The 20,627-nt window shown below is 44.6% G+C and overlaps 1 protein-coding gene across 1 annotated transcript; it reads left to right on the forward strand.

Annotated features, from left to right (window-relative positions):
• Positions 1–10,940: 10,940 nt before the first annotated feature.
• On the forward strand, positions 10,941–20,189 carry Atp5mc2 (ATP synthase membrane subunit c locus 2). Its single transcript, XM_042699095.1, has 5 exons — positions 10,941–10,981; positions 14,598–14,665; positions 16,248–16,325; positions 16,834–17,027; positions 19,926–20,189. The coding sequence occupies exons 2-5, from the start codon at positions 14,627–14,629 to the stop codon at positions 20,038–20,040; spliced, it is 426 nt and encodes a 141-aa protein (XP_042555029.1). The 5' UTR covers positions 10,941–10,981; positions 14,598–14,626; the 3' UTR covers positions 20,041–20,189.
• Positions 20,190–20,627: the final 438 nt, after the last annotated feature.

Here is a 20,627-nt window from a genome sequence, read left to right on the forward strand (position 1 = left end):
AGAATAAATATTGGGATAGGTTCCAATGGCTCACACCAGTAATTCTAGTTAATCAGGAGGCTGAGATCTGAAGATCACAGTTCCAAAGCAGCCTGGGCAGAAAAATCCAAGAGACTCTTATCTCCAATTAATCAGCAATAAATACATAAATAAAGCCATATATAGAATTGTAGCTCAAGTGATGGACTGCCAACCATAAGCAAAATAGCCAAACAAGAGCCCTAGTTCAAGGGGCTAGGAAGGTGGCTCAGTGGTAGAGTGCTTGCCTTGCATGCATGAGGCCCTGGGTTCAATTTCTCAGCACCACAAAAGCAGAAAAAGCTGGAAGTGGCACTGTGGCTCAAGTGGTAGAGGGCTAGCCTTGAGCTAAGGAGCTGAAGCACAGTACTCAGGTCCAGAGTTCAGGCCCCAGGACCAGCAAAAAATAAAAAATAAAAAAGGACCCTAGTTCAAGCCTCAGTACCACACACACACACAATTATATATGTTTTATACATTTATAATGTATGCATGTCTACAAATGTGTATGTGCATTGTATATGTATATATATCTTACCAGGTTTGTATGATTTCAGGGTCCCTGCCCTGTGACCTCGCAGGAGGGATGTTACTGTTTGTTCTAAATACACCTGTCTTAGAGGACCTCCTCCTATTTCACAGCCAAGGTAACTTAAGATCAAGTGGATGTGCATACCCAGAGCTCCTACCTCCCTTCTCCTGGGTCATGATCCAGTTACCAGAGCTCCTGCCAAGCAAAACAGCCCAGCACTTATGTCCAGAGCCTCTGAGTGCACAGTCTAAGCTATAGTGTCAGAGATAGTTCTGATGTCCTGACTGTGGATGGGTGGATGGTGATAGGACCTGCCACTGCACTAAGTTTATGTCTACTGCCCTGGGACATTCCTCAGATAATGGGACTGGGTCCTGGAATAAAGACCTGAGAGTCAGACAAGAGGCTGGAGGAATCCTAGCATTCTAAATTAAAACCTCACAGTTATATTGATTTACAACATGACAAGACATGTTGTAGGACATGTTTTCTTTAATGATTTGTAGCTTTGATATATAACTTCTTTTTTATAGTGCTGGGGTTTGAACTTATGGCCTTGAGCTTGCTAGCCTGGTACTCTACCACTTGAACCAAGCTTCCAGCACAGCTCTTTGCTGGTCATTTTAGAGATGGAATCGAATGAACCTTTCTGCCCAGGCTGACCTTGAATCGTGATTCTTTAGATGTCAGCCCCTGAAGTAGCTAGGATTATAGTCATGAATCACTGACTCAATACAACACTCCTTTTTCTTTTCTTTTTTTTTTTTGGGGTCCGGTCGTAGGGCCTGAACTCTGGGCCTGGGCGCTGCCCCTCAGCTCTTCAGCTCAAGGCTAGCACTCTACCACTTGAGCCACAGCACCACTTCCGGCTTTTTTCTTTTTGCTTATGTAGTGCTGAAGAATCAAACCCAGGGCTTCAGGCATGCAAGGCAAGCGCTCTACCACTGAGCCAACTTCCCAGCCCCAACACTCCCTTTTTCTTCTGCCCCTTCTTTTCTTTCCTCCCATGACTAGAAAGCCCTCAGACTTCCCATCAACAATTCTCCTTTCTTCATCCTCAGAGTTTTCCAAATTCGTGCTTCGTCTGAAACTTCTTCAGATTACTGTAAAAGGAGTCATTGATTTCCTCTGACCCCACGCTTTGCCAGCTGCCACAATCTTTACCATTGCCAGCCTGAAAAGTTTGTAACTAAGTTAGAATGCCTATCTAAGTCATTTCACTGTTGGACCTGCCATTCTCGGTCCTTGAGGTCTGACAGTCTTCAGGATATTTTCAATACTCACCAATTTTTCCCTTGAGCCACAGCCCTGTCTCTCTGGACAGAGATCAGGGGAGATCCTGGTTCTCAAATGAAATCAAATACACAAAACCATGCCTATTCACTCAGGCAAGGCTGGAAAAGCAAATACAGTAAACAGAAATATCTAAGTGGAGAGTTCAAGTTCATTTAGCACAGGAAAAAAAGATAGTGGGACAAAGAGTGACCAAATGGTACTCACTTGTGGGTAGGACAGGAAGGAAAAACTGGGAAAGAGCGGGGGAAAGGGTGACATTGTCCAACAAAAAAAAAATGTACTCTTTATCTGACTTATGTAACTGTAACCCCTCTGTACATCACCTTTATAACAACAATAAAAAAATTTTAGAGGAAAGGTTAGAGGAAGGTCAGTAGAAGGGCTAGGGCTCTTAAGTTATGGAGACTGTGAAGCTCCATAGAATTTGGAGGTGGAGTGAAGGAAGGGGTGACATTGTCCACAAAGAAATGTGCTTTTTGCCTGACTTATATAACTGTAACCCCTCTGTACATCACCTTTATAATAACAATTTTAAAAAATAAAAAAGAATTTGGAGGTGGAGGAGGACCAGGCTTGGAGAATCAGGAAATGGCGCCACTCAGTGGCCCAGGCCAGAAACTGCACACTATTGTTACCTCTCCTTTCATCCTACACAGCAATCACAGAGGCTGTCAGTTCTTCCTTCTAAACTCCCCTGAGTTCTGCTTGCATTGCTCCATCCCAATTATCACCAAAGAGCTCAATCCTTCCACCATCTCCCATCTAGATGATGATAATAGCTTCCTTATTGCTGTTTATATCTGAGTCCTTAACAACCCTCATCAGTTCTAGAACTAGAATAATCTTTCCAAAAATGCAAATCTGAGGGGCTGCAAGTACCTACTCAGTGGTAGAAGGCTGTCTAGCCTGCACGAAGGCCCTGTGTTTGCTCCTCAGCACTCACAAAACAATAACAAAGTTCAAATTCAGCCTCTCACTCCCCTGCTTCAATGAATGCTTTCTGGATAGAATCCAAAAGCCACTTGATGCTCAAGACACTGCAGGACCAACAGCTTGTCTCCAACCTGTCTGTTCGGGCCACAGTGAATTGTTTGCTCTTTATAGATCACTAGGTAGCCCTGTGTATATCCTCCAAGCCTGTGTGCCTATTGCTCCCTCTCTATGAGACATCCTTCCATCCCTTCCCTAGACAGATCTTTTATGTTTCATAAATGTCACCTTTTCCTCTGAGCCTTCCTTGACTACTATTTCTCAGGGCTTGGATACATTGCATTCCTCTTATAATATGATTCTGCTGCATTTAAATGATTAGCCTTTTAGGGCTAGGGATGTAGCATGAGCAAAGTCTTGGGGTTCTATCTCTAGCACTGAAAAAAAAAAAAAAAAGAACAAAAATCCTTTAAGCCTACATAGTGAATTCAAGGTCAGCCTAGGATAACTAGTAAGACTAGCTTAAAAATATTTTTAAAAACTTGTTCGCCTTAGTTGGGCACCTGGGTCTCATGCCTATAATCCTAGTAATTCAGAAGGCTGAGATTTGAGGATTGTGATTTGAAGCCATCCTGGTCAGGAAAGTTAATGAGATTCTTGTCTCCAATTAACTACTAGAAAACCGAAGTGGAACTGTGGCTCAAAGTGAAAGAGCATTAACCTTGAGTGAAAAAACTCAGGGACAGCACCCAGGCCCTGAATTCAAGCTCTGTGGCTGACAAAAAAAAAAATTGTTTGCCTTTTAAATCTCTGTATATTTTGGTGGAGGATACTTTAGTGGATGGCAGTTCTAGGGCTTGAACTTAAGGCCTTGCATCTGCTAAGCAGGAACTCTACCACTTGTGCCATGTCCCTAGCCCTTTTTTCTTTTACTTATTTTATAGGGTATCTTCACCTACACTGGCCTGACTCTCCTACTTGTACCTGTCACATAGCTGGGATATCATATTGTACCACCACACCCACTTTTTTGGTTGAGATGGGGATCTCAACTTCCTTCCTGGGCTTCCTGACTTCTGCTTCCTAAGTATCTGGGATTGCAGACATAAGCCAACATACCAGCTCCACCACTTGAGCCAACTTTAAAAAGACTCTAAACTAGAACTGAAACCATTCATCCTAAGAACCTCTACTAACTTCCCAAGTTCTTTGCAAACTGGAAGCAGAGAGCTACCACTGACAAAGGTTTAGTACTGGGAAATCACACACACACACACACACACACACACAGAGGCAAGCTCAAGGTCTGGCATGATACATTTAATCCCAAAAAGAATCAATGGAGAGATGACAAATAACCCAATAGAAAGAAATGGACAAAAGATGTACATGACTAGGCATTTCACAGAAGACAGAACATGAATGGCCAATAAATACACAAAAAAATATGCTCAATCTCATTAATAATCAGGAAAATATAAATTCAAACCACCATGAAATGATACTTTATATACAACAGATTGATTAAATACTAGTGATGGCAGGGATGATGCACCAACCAAAACTCATTTATACTTTGGTGGGAATGAACGCTGGAGAACAAATTGAGATGAGCTAGAAAAGTTGAAGATAATTCCTTCTTCTGGTTTTTTTTTCAAAAGAAAAATGGTATCGATAATGTTTTTGTCTTATACTGGGGATTATTAATAGGTGTCCTCTTTATTACTATGCTTCATAATTTATATAAATTTATATAAAATGTCAGCTGTGGGAAGGCAAGGATTTTCATCTTCTTTTGTTCACACCTGTGTTCTCAGCAGCGGGAACAAAGCCTGGCACACAGTAGATGTTCAATAAATACTTGTTGAAGGTACCTAAGAGGCAACAGCAAGAACATCTGGAGTTCAGGGCCAGCTTAGGCAAAATTATCAACACTATGTCTCAAAGGCAAAAAAAAAAATAAACAAAACAGGCCAGGTGTGCTGATGGTTCACTTCTGTAATTGTAGCTATTCAGGAAACTGAGATTTGAGGATCAAGGTTAGAAGTCAGCCCAAAGCCAGCCTGCAAGCAAAGTCTACGAGACTTTCATCTCCAATAAACCATCGGAAAGTCAGAAGTGGAGTTGTAGCTCAAGTGGTAGAGTGACAATCTTAAGCAAAAATGCTAAGAGACAGACCCTGAGTTCAAACCCCAGTACCAGAACAAGAAGAACAAAAATAAAAAGGTCTGAGGGAGTGGGTCAAATGCTAGATCCTTGCCTAGCAAATCTGAAGCCTAGATTTAATAATTGGCACTGAAAAACAAATCTGTTTCATAAATGAATGTATATTACTTCAATTAATTAATTAGCTAATTTGGGTGGGGAGAAACTGGATGCTCAAGACTTCATTTTTGCTAGACAAGTGCTCTACCATTTGAGCCACAAACCCAGTCCGTCATTCATTTATGATTCAAAATGTCATGACTTTTTTTTCCTGCCAGTACTAGGGCTTGAACTCAGAGCCTGAGCATTGTTCCTTAGCCTTTTTACTCAAAGCTAGAACTCTACCACTTGATCACCGCTCCACTTCTGGCTTTTATCATAGTTAAATGGAGATAAGAGTTTACTGTCTGGGAGGGCTTCAAACCTTCAGACCTCAGTCTCCTTAGTTAGCTAGGATTACAGATGTGAGCCACTAGCACAGAAACTCTTTCGACCATCCTTCTGCCTTTGGCTCTCAGTGATCCCTCCCTCAAAAGCTTGAATATCAAGAGATTTTATTTTCTCTTTCTTCACTTACTATTTCTTTTAAAAGTAAAGAGGTTTGCTGGTGGCTTCCAGTCTTGCTGTCTGGGGATCTGATTTAACAAGGGAAAACAGAAAAGTCATCTATCAATGCCTACCATCCCATTTCAGTCTAAGAATTTGAAGATAATAAGTACAAATAAAGGTGAGAGGTATGTCTCTCCTGATAGAATAGTGCTTAGAATGGTCAAGGCCATAGGTTCAATCCCAGCTCAAAAGAAAAACCATCATTACCATCATCATCATCATCACCACCACCACCACCACTATAAATAAATAGAAAATTTCAAGGCCTAAAAATAGTCCATTATGGAGTACAAAGTTACCAGCCCTACAAGAAAATGAATCCTAGAAAGTTAACATTGGATAAAACTTCAAAAATTAACTTTTCTTTTCTTCTTCTTTTTTTTTTTTTTTTGTCAGTCCTGGGGCTTGAACTCAGGGTCTGGGCTCCTGGTCTGTCCCTGAGCTCCTTTTGCTCAAAGCTAGCATTCTACCATTAGAGCTACAGCGTTAGTTACCTCTGGTTTTTTCTGTTTATGTGGTACTGAAGAATCAAACCCAGGGCTTCACGCATGCAAGGCAAGCACTTTACCACTAAACCACATTCCCAGAAAAATTAACATTTTTCCTGGTTTTTCCAAATGAGAACACTTGAGTGTTGAGAGAGAAAGTAACCTGCAAAGTCCCCCAACTAGTTAGTAATTGGGCTGGGACTAGGGTCTCAACCGCTTATCTCTAACATAGCTGTTCATTTCATGCCACATGTTGACCACATGTGCATCTGGCAACCTCATAAAGTAGTTCATTAAAGCCATCAGGAGGACTTGGAATGTGGCATAGTGGTAGAGTGCTTGCCTAGCATGCACGAAGCCCTGGGTTCGATTCCTCAGTTCCACATACACAGAAAAAAACAAAAGTGGTGCTATGGCTCAAGTGGTAGTGTGCTAGCCTTGAGGGACAGCACCCAAGCCCTGAGTTCAAGCCTCAGGACTAGCACCACAGAAAAAAAGCCATCAGGAATGAAGGACAAATTATTCACATGTGTCCTCTTCTCTCTGATATATATATATATTTGTTTATAAATATTGTTTATATTTATGGGTGATGTTTAAATTGCGATTATACATGATGTGATGTTTTAATCTATGTATATATTATAGATTCAATCCAATATATACTCAATCCAGCTAATTAACATACCCATCGCCTTACCAATTTGTCTGTGTGTGTATGTAGTGATAAAAATCTATTTTAGCAATCTTGAAATATGCAGTATATTAACTGTGCTTACCATACAGATCAGATCACTAAAACTTATTTCTCCAGTTTTTTTGGAGGGGAAGATCTGGTCCTGGGGCTTGAACTCTGGGCCTAGATATTGTCCCTGAGCTCCTTTTGCTCAAGACTAGCACTCTACCACCACACCACTACTTCTGTGATTAATTGGAGATAAAAGTCTCATAAACTTTTCTGGCTGGCTTTGAAGGCAATCCTCAAATCTCAATCTCCTGAGTAGCTAGGATTACATGCGTGAGCCAGTAGTATCCCACTAATTTCACCAGTGTTAACTGAAACTTTGTACCCTTGATCAATAAATACATCTTTGCTTTCCCCATCTCCACAAGACTTTTTTTCCCCTTTGTGTTTCTCTGTCTCCTCTGTCTATTTCTGTCTCTTTAATCCCTTTTATGTTTCTTCCTGTGAATCCCTTTCTCTGGAGTTTCAGATTGAATTGTAGTGAGCTGCATGATTTTTGTTGTTGTTATGTGTTCTTCTGTAAACTTCTGTTTCCTGTTGGAAAATAATCAACTCTCTCTCTCTCCTTTTTTTTTTTTTGGTGACCTTTGTGGAAAAGAACACCCAGAATTTCAACATGAGAGATGCCGAATCTTCCTGCTAGCCTATCTAGTCAATTAAAATGAGTCTCTGGCCCCCCTGAGGGTTGTTAACCAATCCAAGGAAAGAAAAGATCAATCTAATTTCTTCCGTCACTACTGTGCTGGGAGGCTGCTAACCAGTCAGAAACTGCCACTAGCAGTCATTAGAAAAACTGGCCAATCAGGCCAACCTTGTTACATGGTCTGGTAGGAAAAGAAAAGGATTGATTGGAAAGGATAGTTCTGGCTCCACACCCTTTCCTTTCTGGACCTCAGTTCCCTCAGCAAAGTGAAGGAAGCACCCTTCCCCAAGGGTTAAGAAGATCCCTAGACTATTAGCTAATATTTTCTTGGATCATATTTTTTGGCTTCAAATTCCCTTCTCCCTCCATCCTCCCTTCGTAATCTCAATGTTCTGCTAAGATCGAATGTCTTCCTTCACACCTTGTTGCTATAGCCCCTAGCAGTCCCAGCTTCCCCACAGATCTCTACCCACCAGTATGTCAAATAACTCCTTTTGCATGCTTTATGTGGGTGAAAAAAAGTTTAGTCCCTTTCAAGGCAAGGACCTTGCAATAAACAATTTCTAAGGAGCAGTGCAGAATTGAATTGTGATGCCCTAAACTATAATAATAATGGTGGTGATGATAATAGCAATTATTGGATTTTTACAGGGTGCCAAGCACCTTGCTAAAAAAGCTTCACATATATTATTATCCCAATATTGGCCGTAGGGTAAGCACTGCTGTTATTCTCAATTTACAAGGGAGGAAATTGATTTTGAGGGGTTAAAATAAATAACTTGCCCAAGGTCACATAGTGATCTGGGAACCCTAGTTTGCCTGCATACCTAGGAACCAGACTATGGGATAAAGGATAGCAGACATTGCAGGCTTCCTCCTTCCCTGGCCCTCCCCTGAGATTCTTCACCATCTTCTGAGATTGTCTCAATTGCCACCTCAAACAGCTGCTCCTAAGTACCACACATGTTCAGCTTCTTAGGATATGATACTGAAAGCAGAAGTATTTCAGTTTGGGCAAAGGTAGGTGTGTGTGTGTGTGTGTGTGTGTGTGTGTGTGTGTGTGTGTGTGTGTGTGTTGGGCGTAGGGGAAATCTTCAGGGAAGAAACTCCTAAATCTGCCCAGGTGCCTGTGGCTCACGCCTGCAATCCTAGCTAACTGAAGAGGCTGAGATCTGAGGGTCGAGGTTCAAAGCCAGCTGGGGCCGAAAACTGTGAGACTCTTCTCTGCAATGAATTACCAAAAAGCCAGAAGTAGAGCTGTGGCTCAAACACTGGAGATCCACCTCAAAGGCAGCACCCAGGCCCTGAATTCAAGCCCCAGGACTGGCACAAAAAAAGGGGGGGGGGGGAAGAAAAAAACCTTCCTAAATCCTAGCCGGCCTGTCTTCCCTTTCTCTCCTGGTGCTCAGTGCTTTGGTAAATACCTGTTGATTGATTCTCAAGGATCCCAGATCCCACCCTTGCCCCGTGAACAACCAACAACTGAAGAGAGGAAAAAGACAGAGACAGAGACAGACAGACAGAGACAGAGACAGAGAGACAGACAGACAGAGACACAGAGACAGAGACACAGAGACAGAAACAGACACAGAGCGACAGAGACAGAGAGACAGACAGGAGAGGGAAAGAGAGAGACAGAGAGAAACAGATAGACAGACAGAGAGACACAGAGAGGCAGAGAGACACAGAGACAGGGACAGAGAGACAGACAGAGACAGAGAGACACAGAGACAGAGACAGAGAGACAGACAGAGACAGAGAGAAACAGAGACAGACAGAGAGACAGAGACAGGGACAGAGACAGACACAGAGAGACACAGAGACAGACAGGAGAGGGAGAGGGAGGGAGAGAGAGAGACAGAGAGAGATTGAGAGAGAGATTTGGGAATCTCGGGGGACAACTCGTGCGAACCCTAATCGGGCTGGAACGCAGGATGTGGGAAGGGCGGAGAGTCCCCCCACCCGGGTCTCCGCGTCTGCTTCTCCCATTCCCCCCCCCCATTCCTTTCCCCTCCCTTTCAGGGGCTTCAGGGCCATAAAAATGCAGATGGAGGATCGGTGTGAAATAACGGGCCCATATAAATCCCTCTGCCGCCCGCCTGCAAGATGGATTGGCCGCATTGAAATTCCTCCGCGAGGATAATTAAACTCGGGGCCTCATCCGGGCAAAATTACATTCCTGTAATGGCGTCGCTCGGGGTCCCGGGAAATTGCTCCGTGGGCTTTCAGCGGCGGTTTTTATCGCCGGCCGGGGTGTGCCTGGCTGCGGCTCGCCTCTCCTCCGGGACCGTAAAGCTGCTGCCGTGATTTATCCTCCCCTTCTCCCAAATCCGATTAAATGGAGGAGCTCGGGGGGCCGGGGCGCCGGGGGGCCCCCGAGGAGCCGGGAAGAAGGGGGGCGGCGGGAAGGACGGGGCCAAGGAGGGGAGGACAAACGGCCCCTCCGAGGGTGGCGGATTTGGCTTTATTTACAGCCATGGCTTTTTCTTTTCTTTCTCTCTTTCTTGTTTTTAATAGGGGTTTTGGCGATGTCACCCCCCTCGCCCCCCCTGCGTTCGAGCACGATGTCTGGACGGCTGGGGCTTGGCACCGAGTAGGCCTCGCGGCCTCTAACCGGGCTCGCTCCGGGGGAGGCCTTGGCAGGGACGCCCCCAATCCTCCTTCCACTAGGGGGCACGAGCCAGAGGGCTCTCCGGAGAGCACCTCGTGGCAGGACTGCGCCTCCCAGCTGGCCCCGGGTGCTGCCAGGGCAGAAGCTTAGGCTCGCCCCGCAGGTCACATGTGCCATCAGGAATTGAGCTTCCGACTATATATTTAGCCCCTGTTTTGACTCGTGGATGCTGGTGTTACTCGTGGCTTATTAAAAGAATAAGACCAGAGAGGCAAAGGGAAACGGAGGCGAAGCCAGCAGAAGCAGCCGTGGCATTTCTGTTGACTATTCGCCCACTGAATCCGTTTTCCATCCAATGATGCCAGGATGCTCAGACCACAGGAATCCCATGATTTACCTCCTCCTCCTCCTCCTGCAGTCTAGCCACTGAACCCCAATCTGTCTTGTGTGCTGTTTAACACGGAATTTCTCGGTGGGCTTCCTCCTCGCCCAGGGTGATGGCGCATGTTCGGGAACGGGGTGGGAGTAGGGGTGGGAGGGAAGAGAATCCGCGAAGCCAAAGCAACGCTGTGCAGACCACGCTGCGGGCCGCGTTTCAGATCGGCTTTACTCTGCAGAGTTGGCTTGCATTTATTTCTTCTGCAATGAGGTCGGCCGCCCTACCTTGTAGTTTCTCCTCTCCAACGCCAGGTGGAGCATCGGACCGGATGCTACCAGCCAAGCTGACAGGGGGCGCTGTGGCGACCTTGCACCGGCGCTCAGCGTTGTGGTCACTCTAGCCGCCGGTGGAGCAACTCGTTGGTCCGGGGAACGCATGCGCTAAGCCTTCCTCTCTGTGTTCCCGCCTCCCCTCCCGCCCCCCCCCCCCCCCGCCCCCTCTCTGTCTTCTCTGCCCTGGGAGCAGGTAAGGCTTTGGGGCCTGCGACTTTCTCGGAGACGCGCAGGCGCGCGGTCCGTCCCTCCTCGCGCTGATGCTTTGAGGTCCCCTCTTTGTTTGTTCCCATCCCGGTCCTCGCACTCTGCTCGGTTCTCGGTGTCCCTGCGCCTGAGAACGATCCCTTGGGCGTGCGGGTGACCTCCAGCCGCGCGGGCCTGGCGCCATCTTGGCCGTCTCGTGCGGGGAGGGCGGGGGAGGAGGCCTCGGAGCTGGCGAAAGTAGGATCCCAGGAGTGCAGCTTAATGATGACGCCCTTTCCCTCGCTCTCCGGTCCTTGCAAACGTGTCCCAGACGCCCAGACTCTACCCTCCTATCGGCCTCCTCGTACTTTTAGCCTTTATTCTGAAACCTCCGGACTTTCAACCTCAGGACCCCAGTGCCTCACCAGTCCCTGTCTAGTCAGCATCCATTCAGCTCAAAGAAGCAAACAGTAAACGTGATAGAAACTAACAGAACACCCTCCTGCCTGGGCAATGGCTTAGGAAAGCTAGATTAAAAGAGAGATCATTGGCTTTTGTGAAACATTCATTTATTTCCCAGTACCATTCTCTTACTTGGCCTGGCACCCCAGTGAAGATGAAAATATCACAAAAGGGTGGGTTAGAAGTGGCAGGTCCTAAAAGTGGGGTATGGCCAACCCAAGCATTAGTTCCCACTTGTCACCTTCGCTGTCGTGTGTTTAGGAAGCATCTCAGATTCAGCCATCAAGAGGAAGAAAAGGCTTAAAGAAGGGAATGGTTAACGTAGCATATCTGTAACTTTGTGAAGAAGCCCATAATGAATGAGAAGCTCTGATTCTGGGGAGTCTGTGCCCAAGTATACACTAATGATGGCAGACTTCCCAGGGCTGGGTGAAATCTGCAGAAGGGCACCGTCCTTAATTGCAAATCTTGATCTGGACCCATTACATGTCAACACCATAGTATACTATTAACAGGTATTAGTTTGAGTTAACATTTAATCCCTGTAAGGACTACATTTTATAAATGATCATTTTAAGGCTTAACTGCTTGGGGGGGGGGGCACTTTTCTAAAACCTTTAAAGAAGTATTGGGTTTTGACTCAAGAAAATATGAATAATTGGGTGGCAAAATTGGGTTAAAATTGCATATATGCTGAAATCAGAGTTCTAGGTTGGATAATTCTAGACGAACATTCATCTAGAGGTAATTATGAGGCTAGATTTAGAAGTATTATACCCTAGAAAAGTTTTGAGACCAATTTATTTAGGGACTAAGTGATGTTCAACAGGCATATGCAATCACTTCAGTACTTTTAGCCTCTGGCATATTAGAATTTAAAAGTGAAAAGAAAAGAATTTCAAAATAGAGATATCCAAGTTGAAATCCTACCTCTGCCACTACCATAATAGATACTGGTGTTAGTTTATCGTACAGTTATGTGTATCTTAACTGTAAAGGACAGTTCACTTAGGAAAGCTTGAAGTACAGGGCATGTGAGCATCCAGCAGTCTGGACCAGGGAATGTCTAAAGTGGAGCCCAAAAACAATGGGGGAGAAGGGATAATAGCCTGAAACTCATGGTTCATGCCTATATTCTAAGCTTTAGAGTCTGAGATTGTTGGGATTGCAGAACAAAGCCAACCTGGGCTGAAAAACCCTTTCAAAAAGGTGCTAAATGTAGAAACACATCCTAGGTATTGTAGTACCAAGAAGCCTAGTATAGGTGGACGTACCCATTCACATGCCTGGACAGGAAGCAAGACCCTCAAAAATAATAACAAGACTGGGAATGTAATTTAGTGGTAGAGTACTTGCCTAGCATGCATGAAGCCCTGGGTTCAATTCCTCAGTACCATATAAGCAGAAAAAGCTGGAAGTATGGAGCTGTGGCTCAAGTGGTAGAATGCTACTCTTTAGCCAGTTGAAGCTCAGGGACAGTGCTTAGCCCTGAGTTCAAGTCCCAGGACTGGTCCAAAAAAAGGGGGGATAAACTGGACACTGTTGGTTCATGCCTGTAACCCTCACCACTCAGGAGGCTGAGATACAAGGGTCGTAGTTTGAAGCCAGCCCAGGAAGGAAGCCAGTGGGCTGTGGAGCTGTGGTTCAAATTGATAGAGTACTATCCATAAGCAAAGGCGCTCAGGGACGGTGCCCAGGCCCTAAGTTCAAGCCGTATGACCAAAAGAAGGAAGAAGCTCAGGAACAGAGCATAGGCTATTAATGGTACAAGGGTTTCTCTGTGGTCATTCCATGCATGCATGCATGTATTATGTTTTGATCATTCTTCACCCACTCAGGAAAAAGTGCACGTATGCATGTGCACATATGTGTGTGTGTGTCCCCTGGTCCTGAGGCTTGAACTCGGTGTGAGCCACCAGGGTGCCCAGCTTAAATAAGTTTTTTGTTGTTGTTTTGGTCAGTCGTGGGGCTTGAACTCTGGGCCTGGGTGCTGTCCCTCAGCTCTTCAGCTCAAGGCAAGCACTCTACCACTTGAACTACAATACCACTTCCGGTTTGTTTTTCTAGTGGTTTATTGGAGATAAGAGTCTCACAGACTTTCCTGCCCGGGCTGGCTTTGAAGCGTGATCCTCAGATCTCAGCCTTCTCAGTAGCTAGGATTACAGGTGTGAGCATCCAGCGAATAAGTATTTTTAATACATATGCCACCTCTACTCCCAGACAATTCTGGCTCAAGTGGACTTCTTCACTTGGGCAGACCTTGCCTTTAAGTGTTTAACTCACCCTCTCTTCTCTCAGTTCTTCTAGCTTAGGCACTTACCGAGTATAAGGACTTCTTATAAGATCTTGGGATCACAAATTTAATACCTTTTAGTGTCATAGTGAAAGTGAATAGTTTACAGTCATTGTTAATTAGAGTAATGGCAGGTGGTTTGGGGTTTTTTTTGAGTCATCCTATTAATTGACAAAGGAAATTGAAATAATTTGATGAGTTAAACGCTTCCAAGGAATTCAGTTAAAAGATTGTTGGAGAACTTCCAGTGTCTTGGGCTTGGTAGTACACATCTGTAATCCCAGCAATAATGAGTTGGAGGCAGAGGATTCAAATTTCAGGCTGGCCTGGGCTTTGAGATCCTGCCTCAAAAAATTAAACAACAACAGATATCTCTAGATGTTTCCCAAGAATACAGTTTTTAGGCTGGGGCTGATAGGTCAGTGGTAAACCTCAAGTGGCTCATGGTAGAATGCTTGCCTCGCATGCATGAGACCCTGGGTTCGATTCCTCACCACCTGAATTCAAGCCCCATGAATGACCAAAAAAAAAAAGAAAAGAAAAGAAGGGCAACTTTAGACCCAGACAGGTCCAGAAGAGATGCTTCTTAATAAAAATTGAAAACAAGTGAGGCAAAGAACATGGAAAATTACTCTGACAATCCCAAATCATGAGGCTGTGTAAGTGGGTGACACATTGTAAAGCAGAGACCTAGTGACTGCCAAGACCATGAGACAGGCAGTTATAAGAAAGTTATCATTTTGAGATTCTGTCTCCATCTCACTGATGACTTGAGGTTAGTCACTGCTCTCTGCCAGTTAAACTATAGAGCCCCTTCTAATGTAGCAGTAAGCAAGGACTACTTACAAGGCTGTTTGTGTAATTCCAGCTCTCCTGCCACACCCCCTCACCCTGAAAATGTATGCCTGCTCCAAGGTTGTCTCTACTCCCTCCTTGGTGAGTACTGCTTTTTTTCTATAAAATTTAAAGGAGGGACACCTTGTTTCGTTCCTCTCAGACTTTGTTCTTCACGTCTGGGCTGAGATTCTTGGGAAGGGGCAGCCCTTTGCTGTGGTAGCTAAATAGGAGAGTGAAGTTTGCCAGGCATTCCTGCTGTATATGGCCAAGGTCACATTATCAGTCCTAAAGCTGTATATTCCTGTAAATTGGAATCCACCTCCAAGTGGTAAGCATAGAGTCCAGGACAAAGTGTGCATCATGTGTAGGATCTTGTCATGAATGAGCCACAACAAATAGTTCATTCTGGGGACTAAAGTTTGGGTAAAAGGCTAAAATACACATAAATACACATTGGCAAGTACTTAGCTCAGAAGCAACAGTATAGAAGAGGTTAAAAATTAAATAGTAGAGGCTGGGAAGGTGGTTCAGTGGTAGAGTGCTTGCCTCGCATGCATGAGGCCCTGGGTTCAATTCCTCAGTACCACATAAGCAAAAACAGCCGGAAGTGGCGCTGTGGCTCAATTGGTAGAGCACTAGCCTTGAACTGAAGAGCTGAGGGACAGCGTCTAAGCCCAGAGTTCAGGTCCTAGGACTAACTAAAAAAAATAGTAGAAGCAGTTCATCTTTCAGTATAACAGAGTGATTCTATTAGTAGATAACATTACTGAGTACTTAGCACATGCCTGGCACTTCCTCAAACCAACCCTGAGAGATAGCATTCCATATGAAAAGGACAAAAAAGGCTTAGAACAGTTTAAGCTATTTAAGAGATTACATCATTGACAGAAAGATAGGATTTGAGTCTGGAGCTGTCTGGCTCTGAAGCCCTAGCTGTTATTCGTTTTAGAGACCTTGGCTTGGGCTTTAGTCAAGACAACCAGGAGAGAGTAAATTTTGAGTATGGATCTTTGTGTGTTTTCCAGAGGATATTTTGGCTGTCTTTGGTCTGTTTTGGCTATCTGTGGACTAACCATTACCAAATATATCTCCCTGTTGAGTGAATTAAATGCTTCCAAGACTTGGGTTTCTTCTCCAGGGCGGGGTAAAAAGGGACAAGGGTACATGACAACCTTGTGGCCTTCCAAAAGGACGTAGACTTTTCTTAAAAACCTGAAGCCAGCTGGGCATTGATGGCTCCCACCTATAATCCTAGCTACTCAGGAGACTTGAGATCTAAGGATCTCTGTAAAGCCAGCCAGGCAGAAAATTCCATGCGATTCTCATCTCCAGTTGACCACCTTGCACTGTGGCTCAAACTGGTAGAGTGCTGTTCTTGAGCACAAAAGCTGAGGAACAGCGCGCAAACCCTGAGGTCAAGCCCCATGACAGACAAAAAAAAAATTTTAATTAAAAAAGCCTGATAAGGAATGGTGGTGTGGTGGTGTACATCTGTAATCCCAGTTACTCAAGAGGTGGAGGCAGCCAGATCCTGAGTTTGAGCCCAGCATGGCTAAAGGTAGTGAGACCCTATCTCAAAGATTTATCCAAGACTGATTAAAAGAGAAGTTAGAACTTGGCATGGTTCTGAAAGTCCTCTCTCCATAGTTTTCCTTCACCTTCCTGCTGTTGTTCCTTCTAGATCAGGAGCACCTGTCAGCTGCTGAGCCGACCACTATCTGCAGTGGTCCTGAACCGACCACAGACGCTGACAGATGAGGTACCTTAACAGGTGGAGTTGGGACAGTAGGTCTCCGGTGAGGGGTAAGGAGGGTTACCTACCAGAACCAGTAGGGGGAGTGCTGAGGACAGTCATCACAGACTTGAAATTTGGGAAGGATCAAGGCCTCTGGCTTTAGGTAGAGGTGCAAGGCAGTTAATACCATGTACATTTTAGAACTCCAGCTTTTTGGCCCTGTGTGACACTGTTAGCTGCCATTACTTGACCTGGTCGATTCACTTCACATCCCAGGCTCCAACAACAACATAGGACTTAAATGTAAGAACACACCTGAATTGTGAAGGAATCTGAAGTCCACTTCCTACATTAAAAGGTTTTGCTTGTCAGCACTGCAGGGAGTTTTCCAGAGACTTAGTGATTTTTCCATCTGGGGAAGAAATCATGGAATTTGACAGCAACAGAGGGCTTAAGTGGTATGTTTCCAAAGCAAAAAAAAAGGAATTTCCTAAAAAAAAAAAAAAAATTGCCTTCTGTCTCTTCACAGCAGAGCCACAGCAGCTTAGCAGGCCCACGTCCCCTGACCTCACTTGTCCCCAGCCGCAGCTTCCAAACCAGCGCCGTTTCAAGGGACATTGACACAGCAGCCAAGTTCATTGGGGCTGGAGCCGCCACAGTTGGGGTGGCTGGTTCTGGGGCTGGGATTGGCACAGTGTTTGGGAGCCTCATCATTGGTTATGCGAGGTAAGTTGAGCCTTCCGTTGGCCCTCTTGTGCTTCTCGAAGGTCTGGGCAGAAATATTAGGGGGTCTAGGGCTGTATTATCTTAGGTAGTAGTCCCTTACTACATGAAGGTATTATTAATTTAAATTTGAATTAATGAAAAATTCACAAAGTTTAGGTTTTCAGTTCCTCAGTTACACTTATTTCACAAGTTCTCTTGTGTCAAGAGACATATACTGGACAGTGCATTTACATCACTGGAGAAGGTTGTGTTGAGCAGCTTTAGTGTACAACAGGGGCTGGCAAACTAAGATCTAAGGGTTAAACTTGGGCCACAGCCTAGTTTTCTGTAGTTGAACCTAAGAATGGTTATTTTTAAAGATTTTTTTTTTTCCCCTAGTCCTGGGGCTTGAGCTCAGGGCCTGAGCACTGTGCCTAAACTTCTTTTTGCTCAAGGCTAGTTCTCTACCACTTGAGCCATAATGCCACTTCTGGCTTTTTCTTTGTATGTGGTACTAAGGAATCAAACTCAGGGCTTCATGCATGCTAGGCAAGCACTCTACCACTAAGCCAAATTCCCAGCGCTAAAGATTATTTTTTAAACCTATAACTAGGAAGTGATAGGTGCCAAAAGTCCCAGCTACATTGGCTCCATATGCATCTAAGCACCATATTGTATTGCACAGCACTTTTAGAGTTACTATGTTTGTGTGAAATGTAACACAGAGTCTGGCACATCACAAAACCTAAATAGTATTTGCTGTGTGGCCCTTTACAGAAAAAAGTGTGCCATTCCCAGTGTAGGGTTCAGTCAGTGCTTTGGCTTTTCTGCTGTTTTCCCTGACTCTAGGAGTTCCCTCTATCACTCCTGGGGCAGCTGCCTCTGCAGCCCAGTCCTACAGGTTCCTGACACCTGGGACTATTCAGTCCCTACCAAACCCGCTATTAGAGATAAATTAATCCTCTAGGGACCAGCAAGTTCTCGTAATGTCTAGGGAAATTCAGGTATTTTGCTGTTGTGTTTTTTTTTGTTGTTTTTTTTTTTGTTCGTTTGTTTTTGGATTTATATTAAACACAAAGCGTTACTACTTTTGTGTTCATAGTTGTGTTAAAAGCTGGGGCTGGGAAGGTGGCTCAATGGTAGAGCGCTTGCCTTGCATGCATGAGGCCCTGGGTTCGATTCCTCAGCACCACATAAGCAAAAAGCAAAAAGCCAGAAGTGGCACTGTGGCTCCAGTGGTAGAGCGCTAACCTTGAGCTGAAGAGCTGAGGGACAGCGCCCGGGCCCAGAGTTCAGGCCCCATGATTGGACCCAAAAAAACAAAAACAAAAAAAAGCTAATGATGCTTACTGGATCATCCCATCATCCCAGCTCCTCAGGAGACATATTGTAGTTCAAGGCCAGCTAGGGCAAAAAGTTCATGAAATCTCATCTGAACCAATAAAAACTTAGGTATAGTGGAATATACTATGTGGGAATTGTTCATAGAAAGCCCAGCCAGCTTGTCGGTAAACATGAAATCCTATTCAAAAAGATAACTAGAGCAAAAGGACTACAGGCATAGCTCAAGTGGTAGAGTGCCTTTAGGAAACACAAGGCCTTGAACTGGAACCTCAGTGTCAATCACACATATACACAAAGGTGATGGTAACCAATTAATACTTCCTAGAGATGTCAGTAAGGGAAATGTAAATTATATATTCACCTTCAAAGTTAGGAGTCATTTATTTTATTTCGACTCATTAATAATACAACAGGGTCAAGCGCCAGTGGCTCACGCCTGTAATCCTAGCTACTCAGGAGGCTGAGATCTAAGGATTGTAGTTCAAAGCCAGCCCAGGCAGTAAAAGTCCATGAGACTCTTTATCTCCAATAAACCACCAGAAAACTGGAAGTGGCGCTGTGGCTCAAGTGGTAGAGCACTCACCTTGAGCTGAAGAGCTGAGGGACAGCGCCCAGGCCCCACAACCAACAAAAAATAAAATAATACAGCAGACCAATATGCATCAGAAAACCTAAAATCTTAACTTTTGAGATAAGAAAAGGAAATAAACCTTTTTCCTCCCAACTCTCCTGTCCTCTGAAAGCATGAAGTTTTGTTTGTTTTTGTTTTTTGACAGCCCTGGGCCTTGAGCTCACAAGGCCTGGGCTCTGTCCCTGAGCCTCTTTGTGCTCAAGACTAGCCCCCTACCACTTGAGCCACAATGCCACGTCTGGCCTTTTCTGTTTATGTGGTACTGAGGGAATCAAATCCAGAACTTTATGCGTGCTAGGCAAGCACTCTACCACTAAGCCACATTCTCAGACCTGAAAACATGTTTTTCTAATTGTGTCCACAAAGCCCTAGAATCCCAAGGATGTGAAGTTTAAAGCTCTGATCTAAAAAGACCCTGCTACTCTGGGTGTCTTTTGCATCCTATTTAGGCCCTGGATGTTACACGTCCAACTCTAGAGATTTTAAGTTTGAATGATGGGGTTGATCCACTGGAAAAGGTAGTGTTTATTATACCTGGGCCATGTTTCGAATTGTCTATTCCCAACTTATTCAGTCCAAGAAACCTTGATGTATCAGGGCAAAAATTTGAGCATGATACTATCTCCCTGAATGACTCTTTTAGAAAATGAGCTTGAAGGGAAATATCTCCCTGAGCTCATCTTCATTTTTTGTTTGATTGTTTATGGTTCTAGGATTTGCTTGCCTGGAAGTCTATCACTTGAGCTACTGCTCAAAAGCCCTGCTTTTTGCTGGTTATGTTGAAGATGGAGTTTTGAGGACAGGTTGGCCTCAAACTGATCATTCAGATCTCAGCCTTCCCAGTAGCAAGGGTTACAGGCATGAGCCACCAGTGCCCAGTTTGTTTTGGCCTTTTCTTTGTATGGACTAGAAATTCAGTCTTTTTTTTTTTTCCTCTCCTCTAGGAACCCTTCTCTGAAGCAGCAGCTCTTCTCCTATGCCATTCTGGGCTTTGCCCTTTCGGAGGCCATGGGGCTCTTTTGCCTGATGGTGGCCTTTCTCATCCTCTTCGCCATGTGAAGGAGCAGTCTCCATCTCCCATACTTTTTTCTCCCATATCTTGTTTGCCCTGTATGTTTCTTTTCCTGTACCTCCCCAGGAAGCCTGGGGAAAGTGGTTGTCTCAGGGTTTGACAGAGGGAAGACAAAATAAATACTGTATTAATAAGATGTTTTGTGAGTCTCCTGTGTATATTTCTTTTCTACAGTTGGCTAAGTGCCTCAGTGAGAGTACAAAGCCTGGAGGATGGTGATAATTCTGAACTCAACATTTACTCTTAGTTTTCTGTTTCAGGAAGGCTTCATTCAAAGTAGCTTTTAAATAATTATCACCTGTTACGGCCTGGAGGATTAGGGTCACTAGCAACTTACAGTGCTGGCTTAGCATGGTGACTATTAAGCTTTCTGTTAAACGATCACTGGCTCTCTCCTGGCTCAGGCCCTTATTATCACCCATCTGGTCTATTAGAAGAACCTTTTAACTGGCCACCTGCCTCCAGTTATTCCTCTAACATTTACCATTGGCTGACAGGTAAATCTTCCCTTAATTACAAGGCTTGTCATTCACCCATTTAAAAACAACTCTTTTTTTTCTTCTTTGAGATGATC

The sequence above is a fragment of the Dipodomys spectabilis genome, unplaced genomic scaffold, assembly GCF_019054845.1.
Source record: "Dipodomys spectabilis isolate Male_0828 unplaced genomic scaffold, ASM1905484v1 ptg000234l, whole genome shotgun sequence".
NCBI classification, from domain to species: Eukaryota; Metazoa; Chordata; class Mammalia; order Rodentia; family Heteromyidae; genus Dipodomys; species Dipodomys spectabilis.

Excerpts from the sequence above, each read along its gene's own strand:
- Atp5mc2 (XM_042699095.1), top strand. The coding sequence starts at position 14,627 with ATGTATGCCTGCTCCAAGGTTGTCTCTACTCCCTCCTTG. Across the intron at positions 16,326-16,833 it reads CACAGACGCTGACAGATGAG|AGCCACAGCAGCTTAGCAGG; the intron begins GTACCTTAACAG and ends TCTTCACAGCAG. Across the intron at positions 17,028-19,925 it reads CTCATCATTGGTTATGCGAG|GAACCCTTCTCTGAAGCAGC; the intron begins GTAAGTTGAGCC and ends CCTCTCCTCTAG.